This window comes from Solanum stenotomum, chromosome 3 (genome assembly GCF_019186545.1).
Source record: "Solanum stenotomum isolate F172 chromosome 3, ASM1918654v1, whole genome shotgun sequence".
Classification (NCBI taxonomy): Eukaryota; Viridiplantae; Streptophyta; class Magnoliopsida; order Solanales; family Solanaceae; genus Solanum; species Solanum stenotomum.
The window spans coordinates 11966142-11983156 of NC_064284.1; the positions used below are offsets into that span (position 1 = coordinate 11966142).

At 31.3% G+C, this 17015-nt stretch overlaps 1 protein-coding gene across 1 annotated transcript; it reads left to right on the forward strand.

Moving 5' to 3' along the window:
- Positions 1–1460: 1460 nt before the first annotated feature.
- On the forward strand, positions 1461–16534 carry LOC125857589 (HVA22-like protein k). The gene is made up of 8 exons (XM_049537201.1): positions 1461–1613; positions 2630–2688; positions 2936–3033; positions 14317–14368; positions 14503–14566; positions 15338–15433; positions 15760–15832; positions 16056–16534. The coding sequence occupies exons 1-8, from the start codon at positions 1572–1574 to the stop codon at positions 16154–16156; spliced, it is 585 nt and encodes a 194-aa protein (XP_049393158.1). The 5' UTR covers positions 1461–1571; the 3' UTR covers positions 16157–16534.
- The last annotated feature ends 481 nt before the right edge of the window (positions 16535–17015 follow it).

Sequence of the window (17015 nt, forward strand, 5' to 3'; positions counted from 1 at the left end):
AAATCAATTTCCCTTAAATAAGGGTATACATGAATAATTTAAATGATGAATAGTTTATAAAATCAACTTTCCTAAAATAAGGGTATACATGAATAATTTGATCGAATTTTTATCAAAATCAAATTTAATTAGTTATATTTTTTGGAGTTTCAGAATTAATTTTTGGAGTTTAAATTTATGAAGATTCAAAATTCATAATTTTTTTGTAGAGTTTGAAATAGTATTAGAATTGAAATAGATAAAAATAAATAAAGTTTTAAATATATATTATAAGTGAAATTATGATAAAATATATATGTCATGATTTTATTTCTAATCAAGTCGTGACAGATAATATGTCTGACTTTTATGCAATCTTTTCATTAAATATAATTTTGGATCTAAAATTCAAGTTAAATAAACATTTTTACATTTTATTTTATTTTATCATTATATAATATAATAAAATATGTCATGATTTTATTTCTAATCAAGTCGTGAGAGATAATATGTCTGACTTTTATGCAATCCTTTTATTAAATATAATTTTGGATCTAAAGTTCAAGTTAAATAAACATTTTTGCATTTTTATTTTATTATATCATTATATAATACACGTATAATATCAATACATAACTTAAATTTAATATTATCTATGAAGCTTTTAAACGGTAGATAGTGATTACATAAAAGGAAAAATTGAATAAGAATGTCTAATGTGCATTCCTAAGGAAAGTAAGAAAAACCTATCAAAAGCATAGGGAGTGTGTGATCTCTAGCAATCTCAAGAAGTTTCAACATTCCCGCATTAAAATTAAAACGAGGTTTAAATATATCGTATATAATAACATAAAATTTTAAAAGAAACAATTAAAAAACACTAGCGTATAAATAATATCATATTAACTAAACATCACTAAATATATCTTAGTAAAGTACACTCTTTTCTTCTTTAGCTTTTAGATAGTTTTAAACTTTTTTTTAATTATATTCAATTGTGACAGTTGTAGCCCTCTATAACTATCTTCAGACATTTATGCGACTATAAAATACATTGTGCTTTGTTATGACAATATTAACAATTATTTTGTTTGGTTATTTTATCCCTTTACATAGTTATCATTTATGTTATGTCCAAGTATAACAAATTAGTAATCATTTGCACAATTATTTGTAAATATTTGTACTGTTGCGATATCATTTTATGTTTTTTATAAGCAAAGCTAGTAACCATTCATACACTTACTTGTATGATTACCATTTCATTAAAATTGAATTAAATTTTCAAAATTCAACTTTTATAATAGCTGTGAAACTTAAAGCACATCAAAAATATTCAAAAATAGCTAAAACATTAATAATCTTAAGATCATGGCTAAAAATGGATTAGTGGCCCAAAAAGTGATTATTTGTCAATTTCTCCAAAGTAATAGGTGGTTAGATCAACAAATTACTAAGAAAAAGGATCGGAGTGAATTTTTACAAATTGAAGAGGTGGATATGTAATTCACAAAAAAAGTCAATAGATTGCCGTATTTATACTCAACTTCCCGACGATCGCCGGAACTGAAAAAAAAATCCTCTCTCCGGGAATGGCAGGAATGGCTATGTTTGCATCAAATCTCTCCAGCGAGGTATCCTTTCTCTCATTATCTCCCCAATGTTTACACTGATCTGACAGCGATTTCGTTAACTGACAATCCGGTTTGCCGCCAGTTATGGTCCATGCTTAATTTCATATGTAAATTAGGGTGTTTCTAATTTAACTGAGTTTTTTTGTAGGATCATTAGCAATTAAGGTTTTAGGCTATGTTTTTGTTTCAATTTAGCGGATTATAGAAAGATAATTATCGCCTGTGTTTTCACCCAGTCACGAACAACTCTTTTTTTCTTCTAGTAAGTAAGATGATGATATGTTCATTCCTTTAAGCATCACCTGTTGTATCCTAGAGGGACTAGGAAGCGTACACCAGATTCCAGAAGCAACTAGGCAGTGTAAAATTCAGACGATGTGCACTTTCGACTTCAAACTTATATGTAAGATTCAATAAAAAGACAAAAAACACAACAGAAGAATTTCTTATATTAGAGTATCATTTTTTACCTTTGTTCTTTTTCAGAGGGTCACCACCTTCATTGGACGAAACAGTGAGGGTTTTCCAGATTGGTCTGTCAAAGGTGGGATTAGACTAGATAAAATTATCTCAACAAATTGGTCGTCATGTTAAATGATCCTATATGTGTCAGTACTTTAGTATAAAATAATGAATGAATTGATTAGATTGTTAGAAGCATATATAGAATATCATCATTTTTGTCATGCTGTAGTGTTCTGAGGAAATGTCGAAACAGACAGTGATCTTTTAGATCTTCTTGCCAATTATGGTTACTTGACAAGTTGGAAAAATTTGTAAGTATCATATACTACTTCCCCAGTCTCAGAGTGTTTGAACTGGTCAGTGGTCAACCACTCTTGTTCTGCAACCCTTGAGGTTCATCTTACAATTTTACTTTTCAAGCTTCACTAAAACTTCCCTTCTATTACTGGTCATCCTTATGCTTATAAGTTATAACTTTTATTTATGTCTGCATTTAGAAGGTATAGGTTCTTTCTTCTTTTCTTGTCTCACATCACTTTCTTTTGATGCAGATGGGATTAAAATTGCTTCTTAGCCCGCTTAATACTAATGTTATTGTCCGCACTGCGTGGTGAGCTCTTATTCGAGTCTGGAGATTTTCTTTTTGATGATCCCAGTTGATTTTTGCCGCTGTCACTTTTATATTTAAGAAGGCATCCTACACTGTTTTTTGGGATGAGCTAGATGCAAAAATTTCAGTGCCGTTTCACGAGCCTGAAGAAGTTTTGTTTCTAATGACATTCTGCACTCTACTTATTTAGTCGCTTCTATTATTTGGAAAATTGAAGATTATAATTGAACTTTAAAGGTATTTGCAGCTGTTCTGTAGGGATTGTTTTGCCTGTTTATTCTACCTTTAAAGCAATTGAGACGGGAAATCGAAATGAGCAACATAAATGGCTTCTGTACTGGGCAGGTGATGATGCTTTCCAAAACTTTACAAATTTCTTTTGCTTTGCCAATCTTGTAATTGCATTTTTCTCCACAAGATACTGATTAATGTCCTCACCACAAAATATCTCTGTTAAGTTATATTGCATGTCCTTCTGTTTCCCTAATACCATGTGAAACTATTGCTGGGAAATAATCTAAGAGATCATTTGAAAAGCAAAAGGATGTTGTTGAGTCTACTGAACAAGAAAATACAACAAGAATTTAAGTTAGATCCTCCTTTAAATCATCTCATTTTTTGTAAGAATGACACTGCTATACTTGTAATAACTCAATTACTTGCTACATCTCGGACTCGGGTGTGGTTATCCAATATGGGTGCAGATCTAGAGGTCAGATTCCTCATCACACAAATTTAAGGATTCTGATGTATGGATCCAAGTGTAGATACGACCAATAAATGTATATTTAACATATATAAGAATATATATATATATATATGAAAATATTATTGCATCATATCTATGACTAGTATGCAGATATACTTGTTCCATTTCTGAAATTGCTTTATCCATATGTAATAAAGTTTTTTTATGCTTCCAAGCTTTTTTTCTTATGCAATGCACAGATTTTTGTAAAAAATTCATTTTTATGCTAATAGCATGGATATAAACATTTCTAAATTATTTTTTATGTTGATAGCATGGTTATAAGCATGTTGTATAAACATGAGATCTTCAATTTATATTTTATTCCCTATAGGTACTAAGTATTTCCTTCTATGTTAAAGTATGCATATAACATGATATAGTATGTTTGTAAAATTAATAACATGTAATAAAAAGTTTGTGTGTATACCTTCCTTCTTTTTTGTCGATGAACATTCTTTATCACTACCGCAATAGTTCTCCCTTTAGGCCATGAACAGTGTTTTGCCCTAACAACCTTAGTCTTGGCTACTTCGTTATTGTTCCTCCCTAATGCTGAAGATCGCAACCTTCACTTAAGACTATTAATGGAATTTTAAGAAGAGAAGTATAGAAACCAACTTTTTTATTTCATATTATAATTTTTACAATCACACCATACATACTATACTAATACTCACATATATAGAAAATACTTTTCCCTGGAGGGAGAAGTTACTACTCACTCATACTCATAGAAGTACCTAACATTTTTCTTTCAAGTGTTTTTCTCTCAGAAAATGTAGTCTGCCTCTCAAGTATAAAGTTCATCTCCTTTTATAGATGGAAGGAGGGACTTATTACAAAATATAAGTTTTTAGGGACTTTCCTAAACTTCTACATATTTTCTTTTTGGTCCTTCACTGATTGAAGATTCCTTGTTGATAAGATGAGGACTTGCCCTTCTTCTTTTGTTGTTGGCCGACAAGATGTGACCCTTCTTTTTGACTTTGAGAAAAAGGAAAGATTCCTTTCTTTGTTGCTATCTCCATGACGTAAGTGCTTACGTCTTTATTTTTGTCTTCCTCCATATGCTACATTATGCATGGTCATGATCTAGCATTGTACATGCTAGTTTCCATGTTTTTCTGTTGCTCCCAATCTATAGAGCTATATGTCAAGTATTCTTTCTTTTAGTTCCTTGGACTTGGATTTTCCTTTAGTAATTAAAACTCAATCATGGTCTTGATCTATGATTCTTCAATCTTCATTGTAGAATCGTTTAAGAATAACATATAAGGCTTTTATCCCTAAAGCTCTTCTGGTTTGAATCCACTTTTTGTTAAGATGTGGAAGTTTTTTGTCCACTCCGGTGGCTTTAACATTAAAATCTTTAATTTTTTCAACTGAAATGTAGTTGAGTGTTGAATAATATGCCTGCAAATCTTTGTCTTTCATGGAAATGCTAAAGAACCTGCAATAAACTCCATTGCCTTGAGCATAATTTTTGACTGAGTTGAACAGTTTTGATGGTAGTTGAGATAATTCATTTAGATTAGGTTTTGTATATACTCGATCTAAATATCCGAATTCAAATAATTGAGCAGTAAAGCTCGGTAATTCGTTTGGAAAGATTGATATTCTAGGAAACAGACTTGTTGTTCCTAAAACACCAAATGTTTCTCCACTTTCTTCTGGGAGATTGTAAATGTATCTAGTGAATGTAAGATGCTCTTCTTCCTTAGGATGCTGCTTGACAACCTGAAAAGAAGAAAACACTTTTGTTCCTGATGGAACTGGGTTAGTTCTGCTTTCTGGTTTCCCAGATATCATTCTTTCAGCTTTTGCTGAGGATGAGCTTGTTTCTTCTTTCGAAGTAGAAGCTTCAGTTGTTCGACTTTTTCCTTCATCTTTCGATAAGGGAATAGGCATATCCGTGCTTACCTTTGAGATGTTTTGGGCACTAGGTGCTAGTGGGACATCTCCTGTCACTTTGTTGGGATTAATATTCCCTTTCAGATTTGAATTCTGTTTTGGATATGTATCCAAATGTTCACACAAGAGTAAAAATTCTCTCATGGTGTCAGTTTGTGTAGTACTGAGCTGATTAATTTCAGATTGTAAAATCCGAGCTTGTTCAGACAACTTTGATAGTTCATCTTTGATTTTGAATAGCTTTTGACTTTTGTTGTCTATGGATTCATCAACTATTTTCATTTTTTCATATATCCTATTTACTAGGATTTTCGTCTGATTGTCCATATTGGACGTTTCTGGAGATGAAATCTGCAAGAAAATTGTCACTTCCTTTAATATATTCTATTGAAAATGAATAAAAGGATAATAACACTTGTCATCGATGCAATCTTCTATATTGAGGTTCAGAAGGAAGCTTGTTAAATATTAGTCCTGACACCTGCGTATTATCAGTTCTAATAACAAATTGTTTTGGTAAAAGGAAAGTAGAAAATTTTGTAATTCCTCTAACAATGGCTAATAATTCCTTTTCATTTGTGGAATATCTTGTTTCTGCATCATTAAAAGTATCACTTGTGTACTTGCAAATTTCATTTAAACCGGTTTGCAATAATGCTCCCCAATGATAATCAGATGCATCAGTTTGTAAAACTAGATTATCATCGTCTTCTGGTAGTCTAAGTTTTGGCAACTTACCACATTCTTCTTTTAGACTTTTGATACACTGTGTGTGTTCTTCTGTCCATTCAAGTCTATTGGATTTTCTTATTAATTTTGTAGTATATTCCATTTTTTTGCTAAATTCGGAATAAATTCTCCTGCGTAATTTAAACAACCTAGAAATTTTTGAATTTCTTGTTTTGTTGTTAGTTTATCAGGAAATTCTATAATCTTTTTCGAGATGTGTGATTGGAATTCAATTCCATTTTTTGAAATAATCATTCCTAAGAATTCTATTTTATTTTTATTGATGTCAGCTTTTTTCTAACTCAACACAATTCCATTTTTTTAACAAATTTCTGAAAATTCTTTCAGATGTTTTAAATGTTCTTCATATGTTTTTGAACATATTAGAATGTCATCTATATAGATTATTAAAAATTCTTTTTCTGAAAATATTTTATCCATTTTTCTTTGGAATATTTGTGGTGCATTCTTTAGCCCAAAAGGCATGGCCAACCACTCATAATGTCTGTTAGGAGTGCTAAAAGCAGTTAATTGAATAGATTTTTCAGCTAATTTTATTTGCCAAAATCCACTTTTACAGTCAAATTTTGAGAAATATGTTTTTTCTTTTGCAAGGTTAATTAGATTATTTTTATTTGGGTTAAAATATCTATCAAATAAGCAGTTCTTATTTAGCTCTTTATAGTTTATAACCATGCGAGCTTTTCCTCTTTTTATTTCAGCATGATTTCTTACCATAAATGTTGGGCTACTATGAGGACTTTTACTCATTCTTATTAATTTGAAGTTGAGTAATTCTTTAATTTGAATTTTAAATTCAATTTATCATCTTCGTTGTAGAGCATGGGTCTAACTCTAATAATTATACTAGGGTCAAGCAACATCCTAAGGAAGAAGAGCATCTTACATTCACTAGATACATTTACAATCTCCCAGAAGAAAGTGGAGAAACATTTGGTGTTTTAGGAACAACAAGTCTGTTTCCTAGAATATCAATCTTTCCAAACGGATTACCGAGCTTTATTGTTCAATTATTTGAATTCGGATATTTAGATCGAGTATATACAAAACCTGATCTAAATGAATTATCTCAACTACCATCAAAATTGTTCAACTCGGTCAAAAATTATGCTCAAGGCAATGGGGTTTATTGCAGGTTCTTTAGCATTTCCATGAAAGACAAAGATTTGCAAGCATATTATTCAACACTCAACTACATTTCAGTTGAAAAAATTAAAGATTTTAATGTTAAAGCCACCGGAGTGGACAAAAAACTTCTACATCTTAACAAAAAGTGGATTCAAACCAGAAGAGCTTTAGGGATAAAAGCCTTATATGCTATTCTTAAACGATTCTACAATGAAGATTGCAGAATCATAAATCAAGACCACGTTTGAGTTTTAATTACTAAAGGAAAATCCAAGTTCAAGGAACTAAAAGAAAGAATACTTGACATATAGCTCCATAGATTGGGAGCAACAGAAGAAATATGGAAACTAGCATGTACAATGCTAGATCATGACCATGCATAATGTAGCATATGGAGGAAGACAAAAATAAAGACGTAAGCACTTACGTCATGGAGATAGCAACAAAGAAAGGAATCTTTCCTTTTTCTCAAAGTCAAAAAGAAGGGTCACATCTTGTCGGCCATCAACAAAAGAAGACGGACAAGTCCTCATCTTATCAACAAGGAATCTTCAATCAGTGAAAGACCAAAAAGAAAATATGTAGAAGTTTAGGGAAGTTCCTAAAAACTTATATTTTGTAATAAGTCCCTCCTTCCATCTATAAAAGGAGAGGAACTTTATACTTGAGAGACAAACTACATTGAAAAACACTTGAAAGAAAAATGTTAGGTATTTCTATGAGTAAGTAGTAACTTCTCCCTCTAGGGAAAAGTATTTTCTATATATGTGAGTATTAGTATAGTATGTATGGTGTGATTGTAAAAATTATAATATGAAATAAAAAGTTGGTTTTTATATTTCTCTTCTTAAAATTCCATTAATAGTCTTAAGTGAAGGTTGCGATCTTCAGCATTAGGGAGGAACAGTAACGAAGTAGCCAAGACTGAGGTCGTTAGGGCGAAACACTGTTCATGGCCTAAAGGGAGAACTACTGCGGTAGTGATAAGGACTGTTCATTGACAAAAAAGAAGGAAGGTATACACGCAAACTTTTTATTACATGTTATTAATTTTACAAACATACTATATCATGTTATATGCATACTTTAACATAGAAGGAAATACTTAGTACCTATGGAGAATAAAATATAAATTGAAGATCTCATGTTTATACAACATGCATAAGAAAATAATTTAGAAATGTTATTAGCATAAAAATGAATTTAGAAATGTTTATATTCATGCTATTAGCATAAAAATGAATTTTTTACGAAAATCTGTGCATAGCATAAGAAAAAGAGCTTGGAAGCATAAAAAAGCTTTATTACATATGGATAAAGCAATTTCAGAAATGGAATAAGTATATCTGCATACTAGTCATATCTATGATGCAATAATATTTTCAATACATGAAATGAAAATGTATAGAATATTTTGAATATAAAAATGCTCTATCTATTTTGAAAAACTGTAGAGTGTTTACTGCATAATTATCTGCAACCCTGTTTAAACAAACAACAAGAACAAAATGGTATCGGAGCCAAGTTGCTAATATAAAAATGGAACTAGATCTTAATCTAGTAAAACCTGTATGGTATATAGAAAAAGAGACCTTAGTAGCAATACTACAGGTAATTAAAAAATTAGATGAAGATTTAAAAAGAAAAATAGTGACTATAATCACTCTGAGAAATAAATTTGAAGAAGAAAGATATGAATTACATTATAATTTTGATGAAGAAATTATAGATGATATGAATACTTCTGACTATTACTTTTCAGAATAAATAAAAATGAGCCTAAAAGAAGTGTCAGAATTATTAAAAGACTTAATAGAAAGTCAAAAACAATTAACCTTACGTTTAAGAATGATAGAAATGATTTCTATAAAAGAAAATCTTCCAGAAAGAATTACAAACATAATTGAAAAAACAGAAAAATTTGACAAAAAAGTAAGTCAAAAATACGTAAAGGAATTACTAGCAAAGAAATTTGCAAGTAAAAACACTTATCCAAAGGGAAGTATGGATGGAGTACTAATCCAAAAATTCCTAGAAAAACAAGAAGAAGAAGAAAATCTAGAAATAATAGAAGATAGTTCTGAATCGGAAAAAGAATTGCAAAAAGATGAATGAACTAGATGAACTAGTTTATGCAATGGAAGATCTTAATTTTTCAGAACAAAAACTAAGAGTATTTATGAATAAAGGGGAAACAGGAGGACCCTAAGGAAAATTTGAAAAATTTGAAGAAGGTGATGGATCCAAATCCATTAAAGAAGAATGGCCAGAGCCAGAAAATAATGGAATTTTTTTTGCAAATAAAGCAAAAAAGAATAATGATTTTATAAAACAATATCACAATAGTGACGAATCAAAATTTATGCCAAATAGACTCCCAACATGAGATATTGGAACTCAATTCTTAGATCTCGATTGTAAAAGAGATCCAGAAAATAGTTTAGACTTATGGTCTCAAAATATGCTTCTATACTTCCTGTTAGGAAAAGGAAATTATACAGACGAAGAAAAATATATCATTATGATAAATACTTTTATTGGAAAAGTAAATGATTGGTTTTCTGGATTAACAGATAATGCAGAAAAAATCATTAAAAATGATACCCTAGAAGGATTAAAAAACTCCTTACAAGAAGGGATAAATAATCTAAAACAATACATAGCAAATGAATTCTTTGGTGGACAAGGAAATACAAAGGAAAATAAAGAAATGATAAGAGCAATTGCTAAGGAGCAATTAGAAAAATTACAAATTTGTAAAATGAGTTATATTCAAGAATACACTTGTGAATTCGAAGAATATTACTATAAAATATTTGATAGTGGAAAGGAAATATTACCATATCTTGAAAAATACTATAAAAAATTATCAGGCTTTTGGGCCAAATACTTCAGAGAAGAATATGAAAAAGAAAATAAAAAAGGAGACACTCTTGGTCAAAGAATAAGCTTCTTAAAAAATAGACTTGGTCAATTATGTATGTCACATAATATTCAAAGAAAAGCTAAAAAAATAAATACACAGATATACTGTCTGGATACTAATGCAGCCATCCAATGGGGATGTAATGATAAACCTTATAAAAAAAGAAAACTCAAAAAGAGTTTAATAAAAAGAAAAAACTTTTCTAGACAAAATTATGTACCTAGAAAAAAATATTATAAAAAGAAAAAAGAATTCACAAAATCTAAAGCTACAGAAACATGCAAATGCTATAATTGTGGTGAAGAAGGCCATAAAAGTTACGAATGTAACAAAAGAAGAGTAAAAATCTCAAAAATTGATAGAATAGATATTGATTCTGATCTCGAATCCATAAAATCAATAAATAGTGAAGACTTTTTTGATGAAATCTATGAAGAATACTCAACCAGTTCAGAAGATTCTAACTAAATGAGTAAAGAAATTCAAGAAAAAGAAGATTCGGTTCAAATCTTAGAAACTGAAGAAGATCACAGAGGATACGCTTTAAAAGCCACCTTTGATGGAGAAATATTCAGAAAAATCCAAGGATTAAAACTAAATCTAAAAACAGAAGATAATCTATTAAGTAGAATGCAAAGAATGTTTGCAAGAAATAAAATTTCCTATCATGAATATCAGGAAATAGAAAAGGTAATAGAAATTACCCAAATTACCCAAACAACAGGAAAACATAAATTAAACATGTTAACAAAACCTATGATAGATCAAATTCTTAGGAAAATTCCTGAAAAGAAAAGGAAAAAAATGAATTATGTTCATTTAGGAGGAATCCAAATATTAGTCAAATCGACTTTCAAAGAAGGAATCAATTGTCCAATAGTTATAAACCTATCAAATGAAAGATTTCTTAATGCAAGAGAAGGAAATCTCGGTATAGTAGAGGGAAATCTAGCCTATACAAAACTTATCTTCACATATTATCCAAAATATTGTATTTCACTCAAAGATGCTGACTTCAATGACGCATTGAGTTTACATTTTCAGATTAAAAGAAAAGATCTATTTAAACCAGGTAATCATATAATGAGTATCTATTATCAAGCTTTGTACACAGTTACAAACTTAAACTATGACAAAGTATATAAAAATAAAGAAATGATCGAAATAGATCAAGAATGTGCAGGGATAGCAAGAATTGTTGAAGCAGAAATTCAGCAGGCCCAAATTCCAGATGAATATGAAATTCAGTTTGGAAAAACACAAAAAATAGGAAGTTCTAGTAATAACAGCAACCCTAGACTTTCGATAGAATATGGAAGAAATTCCATTAGAAAAAGTATATCTAATAGATATCCTTTAAAAATCTTAGAGACTTCAAATATCACTAAGATAAAAGGAAGAATCTTTAATGGAATTGAATGGAAATAACAAGAAATCTTGATACAAACTGTAGCAACTGCAAACCATGTAAAAGGTATGCTACTAGATGGAATATCCATATACGAAGGTAAACAATATACTTATAAAACTTTCGAAGGAAATAACTTTAGTTGTAAAAATATGGTAGATTTACCTATACAACTAGATACAATAAGAATAACAGTTCCATGTTATATCACAAATCATGAAAGTGATCAGGATTTAATCCTAGGAAATCTTTTCCTAGATAAATTAGAAGACTATAGTATAGGAAAAAATGGCATAGAAATGCTATACAAAGGTGAAACATGCTTTATACCAAAAATATAAATGCCAAAAGAAACAAGCTTTAAAGTCTCCGTTTTCATAGAATAACCTTCTATGATACAAAAATCACAACCTGTTGTCAAATAGACAATGGATCTGAAGCAAGTTTATCAAAATCTTTTTTAATAAAAGATTGGGACATAAACAAAAATAACATATCAATGATTGGAATCACCGGAGATAAAGAAAAACTTTCAAAGTCCAAAGAAAAAGTAGAAATAATTTTAGGATCAAAGATTGTTTCTATAAATAAATTATTTGCTTATGATAAACTGGAAACAAATTTATTATTGGGAAATGATTTTTTACAACAATTTCAGAATTATCATCAAACATTATACATGATAAGCCTTAAACTCCTTGCGGACATTTTATAAAAGTCCCAAGAAAACAAAATCCATATAGTCTTGAAAGAGATAATGGAAATTTTAAAAGAAAATACTTAGAAAATCTAAGAAAAATTACTTGTAAGTGTCTTAATCTAGAAAAGATTAAAGAAAATTTACAAAAAGTCTTATGGGGAAAATCCATTAGAAAAATGGGAACAAAATCATGAAAGGGCAACTTTGACCTTAAAAGACCCTAGTATAATTATTAGAGTTAGACCCATGCTCTACAACGAAGATGATAAAATTGAATTTAAAATTCAAATTAAAGAATTACTCAACTTAAAATTAATAAGAATGAGTAAAAGTCCTCATAGTAGCCCAGCATTTATGGTAAGAAATCATGCTGAAATAAAAAGAGGAAAAGCTCGCATGGTTATAAACTATACAACAACAACAAACCCAGTGAAATCCCACTAGGTGGGGTCTGGGGAGGATAGAGTGTACGCAGACCTTGCCACTACCTCGTGCGAGGTAGAAAGGCTGTTTCCGAAAGACCCTCAGCTCAAGTACATCAAATCCAAGAACTGCTTATTTGATGGATATTTTATCCCAAATAAAAATAATCTATTAGAAGACTATAGTATAGGAAAAAAGGGCATAGAAATGCTATACCAAGGTGAAACATGCTTTATACCAAAAATATAAATGCCAAAAGAAACAAGCTTTAAAGTCTCAGTTTTCATAGAAATAACCTTCTATGATACAAAAATCACAACCTGTTGTCAAATAGACAATGGATCTGAAGCAAGTTTATTAAAATCTTTTTTAATAAAAGATTGGGACATAAACAAAAATAACATATCAATGATTGGAATCACCGGAGATAAAGAAAAACTTTCAATATATATATATATATTCATATTTTGATTAATTAGTGACATTGAACTAAAACTAGTAAATTTAATTCTTATAACACCTACTCTTTTTTTTTTTTTGATGACAAGGGAAACCCGCAGCCGCTACCCTTTGGGTGCGCACAGGGTAAAACCCCCGCTCCTATGCAATAGCTCGCAAACCACATAGGAGAGGTAACCCGCACTAGGCAAGCCTGGTGCGACGAGCTCAAACACCTACTTTTATTCACAAGATATCTCGTGTAATAGCAAAGTGTTTCATATAATATGAGATACACCCAAAAATCAAACCAAATATCTTCCAATCTATACTTCTTGGTCATAGATGTAGTCAAAGCACCCAAGGTAAGTTGGCCAGATCTAGTGTAGATCCCACACCCAAATTGTGTCGGATCAACACGGGTGCGACAAAGATTTTGAAGGGTCCAAGCAACATACAGTGGCAAATCTAAAATTTTTAGAACATGGGTGCATCACTAAAAAAAGAAAGAAAAAATGTGTGAAGTGGCCAAGTGGGAATTGATCCCTAGTTCAGAAAAAATATATGAAGTGGGAACTGATCCCTAGTTCAGAAAAAATATATGAAGTGAGAATTGATTTCTAGATCTCAAGGTAAATAACTCAACATTCAACCAAGTACACCATTAGTCTTCTTGTTAGCATAGGTGCCACTGCCAGAACATAATATTATACCAATTTTGGAAAATATAATACATTAAATATCTAGGTTTACAGAAAGACCACAGGTCCATGTGCCCCATATTTTTGCCTATAAATTCGCCCTTGGCAACATAGACATCACCTGATTTGATGTATGACCCCAGCAGAAAGTGAGCAATCGGTACAGATTGGTGTTTGTCTTTTTCTCCCCATTCTGGTTATTAATTCTATGATGATACTAACTTCATGTTTTATGATAATTTTTCGAATAGGTGTCACTGTTCCCCCCACCCCACCAAACAAAAAAATAAATAAATAGAAGGAAACTCCCACTCCCCCTGAATACTTTTACTTTCCTGGTGACTTATTCTTAACCTATTCAAGGCCTAATCACGGTGGATTGAATGCGTCACAGTAACTAGTTTTAGATTTGTGTGATTGCAATTATCTTGCCCATATATCTCTTTTAAATGAATCATAAGTTACTCTCTCTCACTCCCTCTCTGCTTGCAGCATATGGATCTTTCAGTATTGTTGAAGCATTCACGGATAAATTTCTCTACTGGTACTGCTTCCTTTTTCGTTTTCTAATTTGCTTATAGCCACTCTGATGTGGTTACATGGGGTTATTAGTTTGGGAATACCAATTTTTACTAGCCTTGCTCTTGTAACGTGGAAGAACTTTGTCTTATTTCATAGGTTCCCACTATACTATCATGTGAAGCTCGCATTTCTTGTCTGGCTTCAACTTCCATCTGCTGAGGTGAGTTCAACGGATATTTTTTTCTTGAACTTTATCTTTCTCTTTCCTTTCCATTTCGCGTATCCTGCTTTTGGGGAGGATTGGTGTAAAACACAATTCACTTTCATGGTTTATGTATCCCGAATATATCCCCTTCCCCATTCCAAAAGATAAGTGCTTGGGAAAAAGCAATACCTTTACCATTCGGAAGACTGTGACTTTATGAAAGCCTTGTTGGTTCTGCTATTGAAGAGAAAACCGAGGAAAGATTGAAGAATAACATGTTTGGGAGGTTAAGATAGATGAAATCATGAAGAGATATAAAGAGATGGAAAGGAGAGAGAGAGAGACAGAAGGTAAGTAGGCGAAGCTCAGGTTTCGAATAAGAGAAAGATAATGTGGAACTTAGCTCAAGCAAGAGACAAGGAAGGTGGGAGTCTTAGAGAGGATGGGTGGGTGAGGGGAAGCTAGTGAATCTGGTAGACAGTGGAAAATAGAGAAAGGTGAGGATAGTAAACTATATTTAATAATTAGGATAATCATCACTGGTCCCTTTGTAACTTTTTTTAATCAATTAAAATTAGCATTAAGATGCCTTAATCTCAACATACTTGCGAGTGTATCCGGCCAAACCTCCTGGAAAGAAAAAAAGATCTAGCTGCTTTTGAGTTGAATTCAGCTGAACTGCTTAATTAGAGTTGAGGATGTAGCTTTAGCTTGAAGTTTTTACTTTAGTTTTTTCACCAAAAATGGATTTTTGGGAAGTCATGCACTTCTATTGGTGTTACACAGGGTGCAAAGCAATTGTACACGAACCATCTGCGCCCTTTCCTCATGAGACATCAAGCAAGACTGGATCATATTTTGGAGTTATTTCATGGAGAATTGGTAAAAGTTATCTGTTCACGTATGTTGTAAATTTGCATATCAAATGTGTAGATGCAACTTGCCATTTAATTGATGAATATGTAAAGTGTCATCTAGTTCACTTTATTAGGATGCATTGTTGTTGCTTGATGTTTAGCCTTCTTCCAAAGATTTTCAGAAATTTCAGTGCAAAGCTGGAAGAAGTCAAGAAACTGCTATCATGCATGTAATCTCATAGGACTGCTTAAGGATTCTTGTTCAATAGTTTGTCTCTAACATGTATATGCGCAGCTTCTTATGGATTTTTGAATCGTTAATCAGATTTCTTATAGAAATAAAATTTGCAGGGTAAATTTATTAGTACTCACCAAGCAGAAATCCAGTTTGCAAAGGTGCTTCTTGGCAAAACTTTACTATCAGGTAATCCTTCTATATAAATGATTTCCATCGTATATATTTTGACAGGAAAAATCTTCCTTCATCTTATGATAGCTTTCACGAGCTATTTCATGGTGAACATCATCAGTATTTATCCATTTATCATTAAAGAAGAAAAGTAGTTTCATATTTTAGTTTGGAATATGTAGCATGTACATCAAAAAGGGTTAGGTTTAACCAATTAAATTTCCTTTTTTATATTTAGTTGGAAATATTCTTCAACAACCTGCGCAAGGACGGGTTGTTGGTACAATTGAAGGGCCAGCAGAGCAAGTAGAGACTTCAGAGTCTGAAGATGAATCGTGATGCCCTCTTCAAAATCAGCTAATAAGTACCGTCTCTCTGTTGTACTTCATATCCACCTAGTTTAGCTTTCGCTCATTTTCTCACTGCGTCTTTGATGCAAAAATAGGTAGGAGTGATCAGTGTATACATAATTTTCTAAGGAGTCAATTTTGTTGTGGTTTGAGAGTTTCCTTCTCCATTTTCCTGTAAATATATCAACAGAAAGTGCTGATTTCCTTCAATGTCGTAGGGCATTATAAGGTTTCACATTGTTTTTAACCATTTTAGCTGACTTTGTGCAGTTATTGCTTTGTATGCATTGTGAAATAGTACTTATTTATTGGGAGTGAAGTTGTTCTGACTATCCTACTTATTCAGACACAATATTTGAAGCATAAACGTGGAATTTGAATTTAATTATTGCAAGTTTTAGTTCATTGGATGGAGAAAATCTTGTTGGGAGTGCTACCTCCAAATGGACCTTGCAGTGCGCAATTCGAATTTAGTCAGATCTCAAATGCGGGCTTCGGACACCGAATGAGAAGTGGTGTTGGAGCTATCTACGTATAATAAAGCATAGCATAGTGGTGTGTGAACTTGACTAATTCTATTATATCTGTACCACCTCCCACCAATCTACATGAGGACTGAGTAACTCTAATAAAAATATCACCTAGTATTGTTTTCATCAAAATATTTACACTTTGAAATCTCATGATTTTCATTGCTCCCCACTAGTCCCATCAAAAGTTTTGTTTATTTGGATCACATCAACAAGATGTCATATTGATTGTTGTAAACACAATTTAAGTATTATATGAATGATATATATAAAATATTACCATGCAATTCTTTTTTCCTTTGAAGATGATTTTACATT

Coding starts and splice junctions, on each gene's coding strand:
- LOC125857589 (XM_049537201.1), top strand. CDS start 1,572: ATGGCAGGAATGGCTATGTTTGCATCAAATCTCTCCAGCGAG. Junction 14,567..15,337: donor TTCAACTTCCATCTGCTGAG/GTGAGTTCAACG, acceptor GGTGTTACACAG/GGTGCAAAGCAATTGTACAC. Junction 15,833..16,055: donor TGGCAAAACTTTACTATCAG/GTAATCCTTCTA, acceptor TTTTATATTTAG/TTGGAAATATTCTTCAACAA.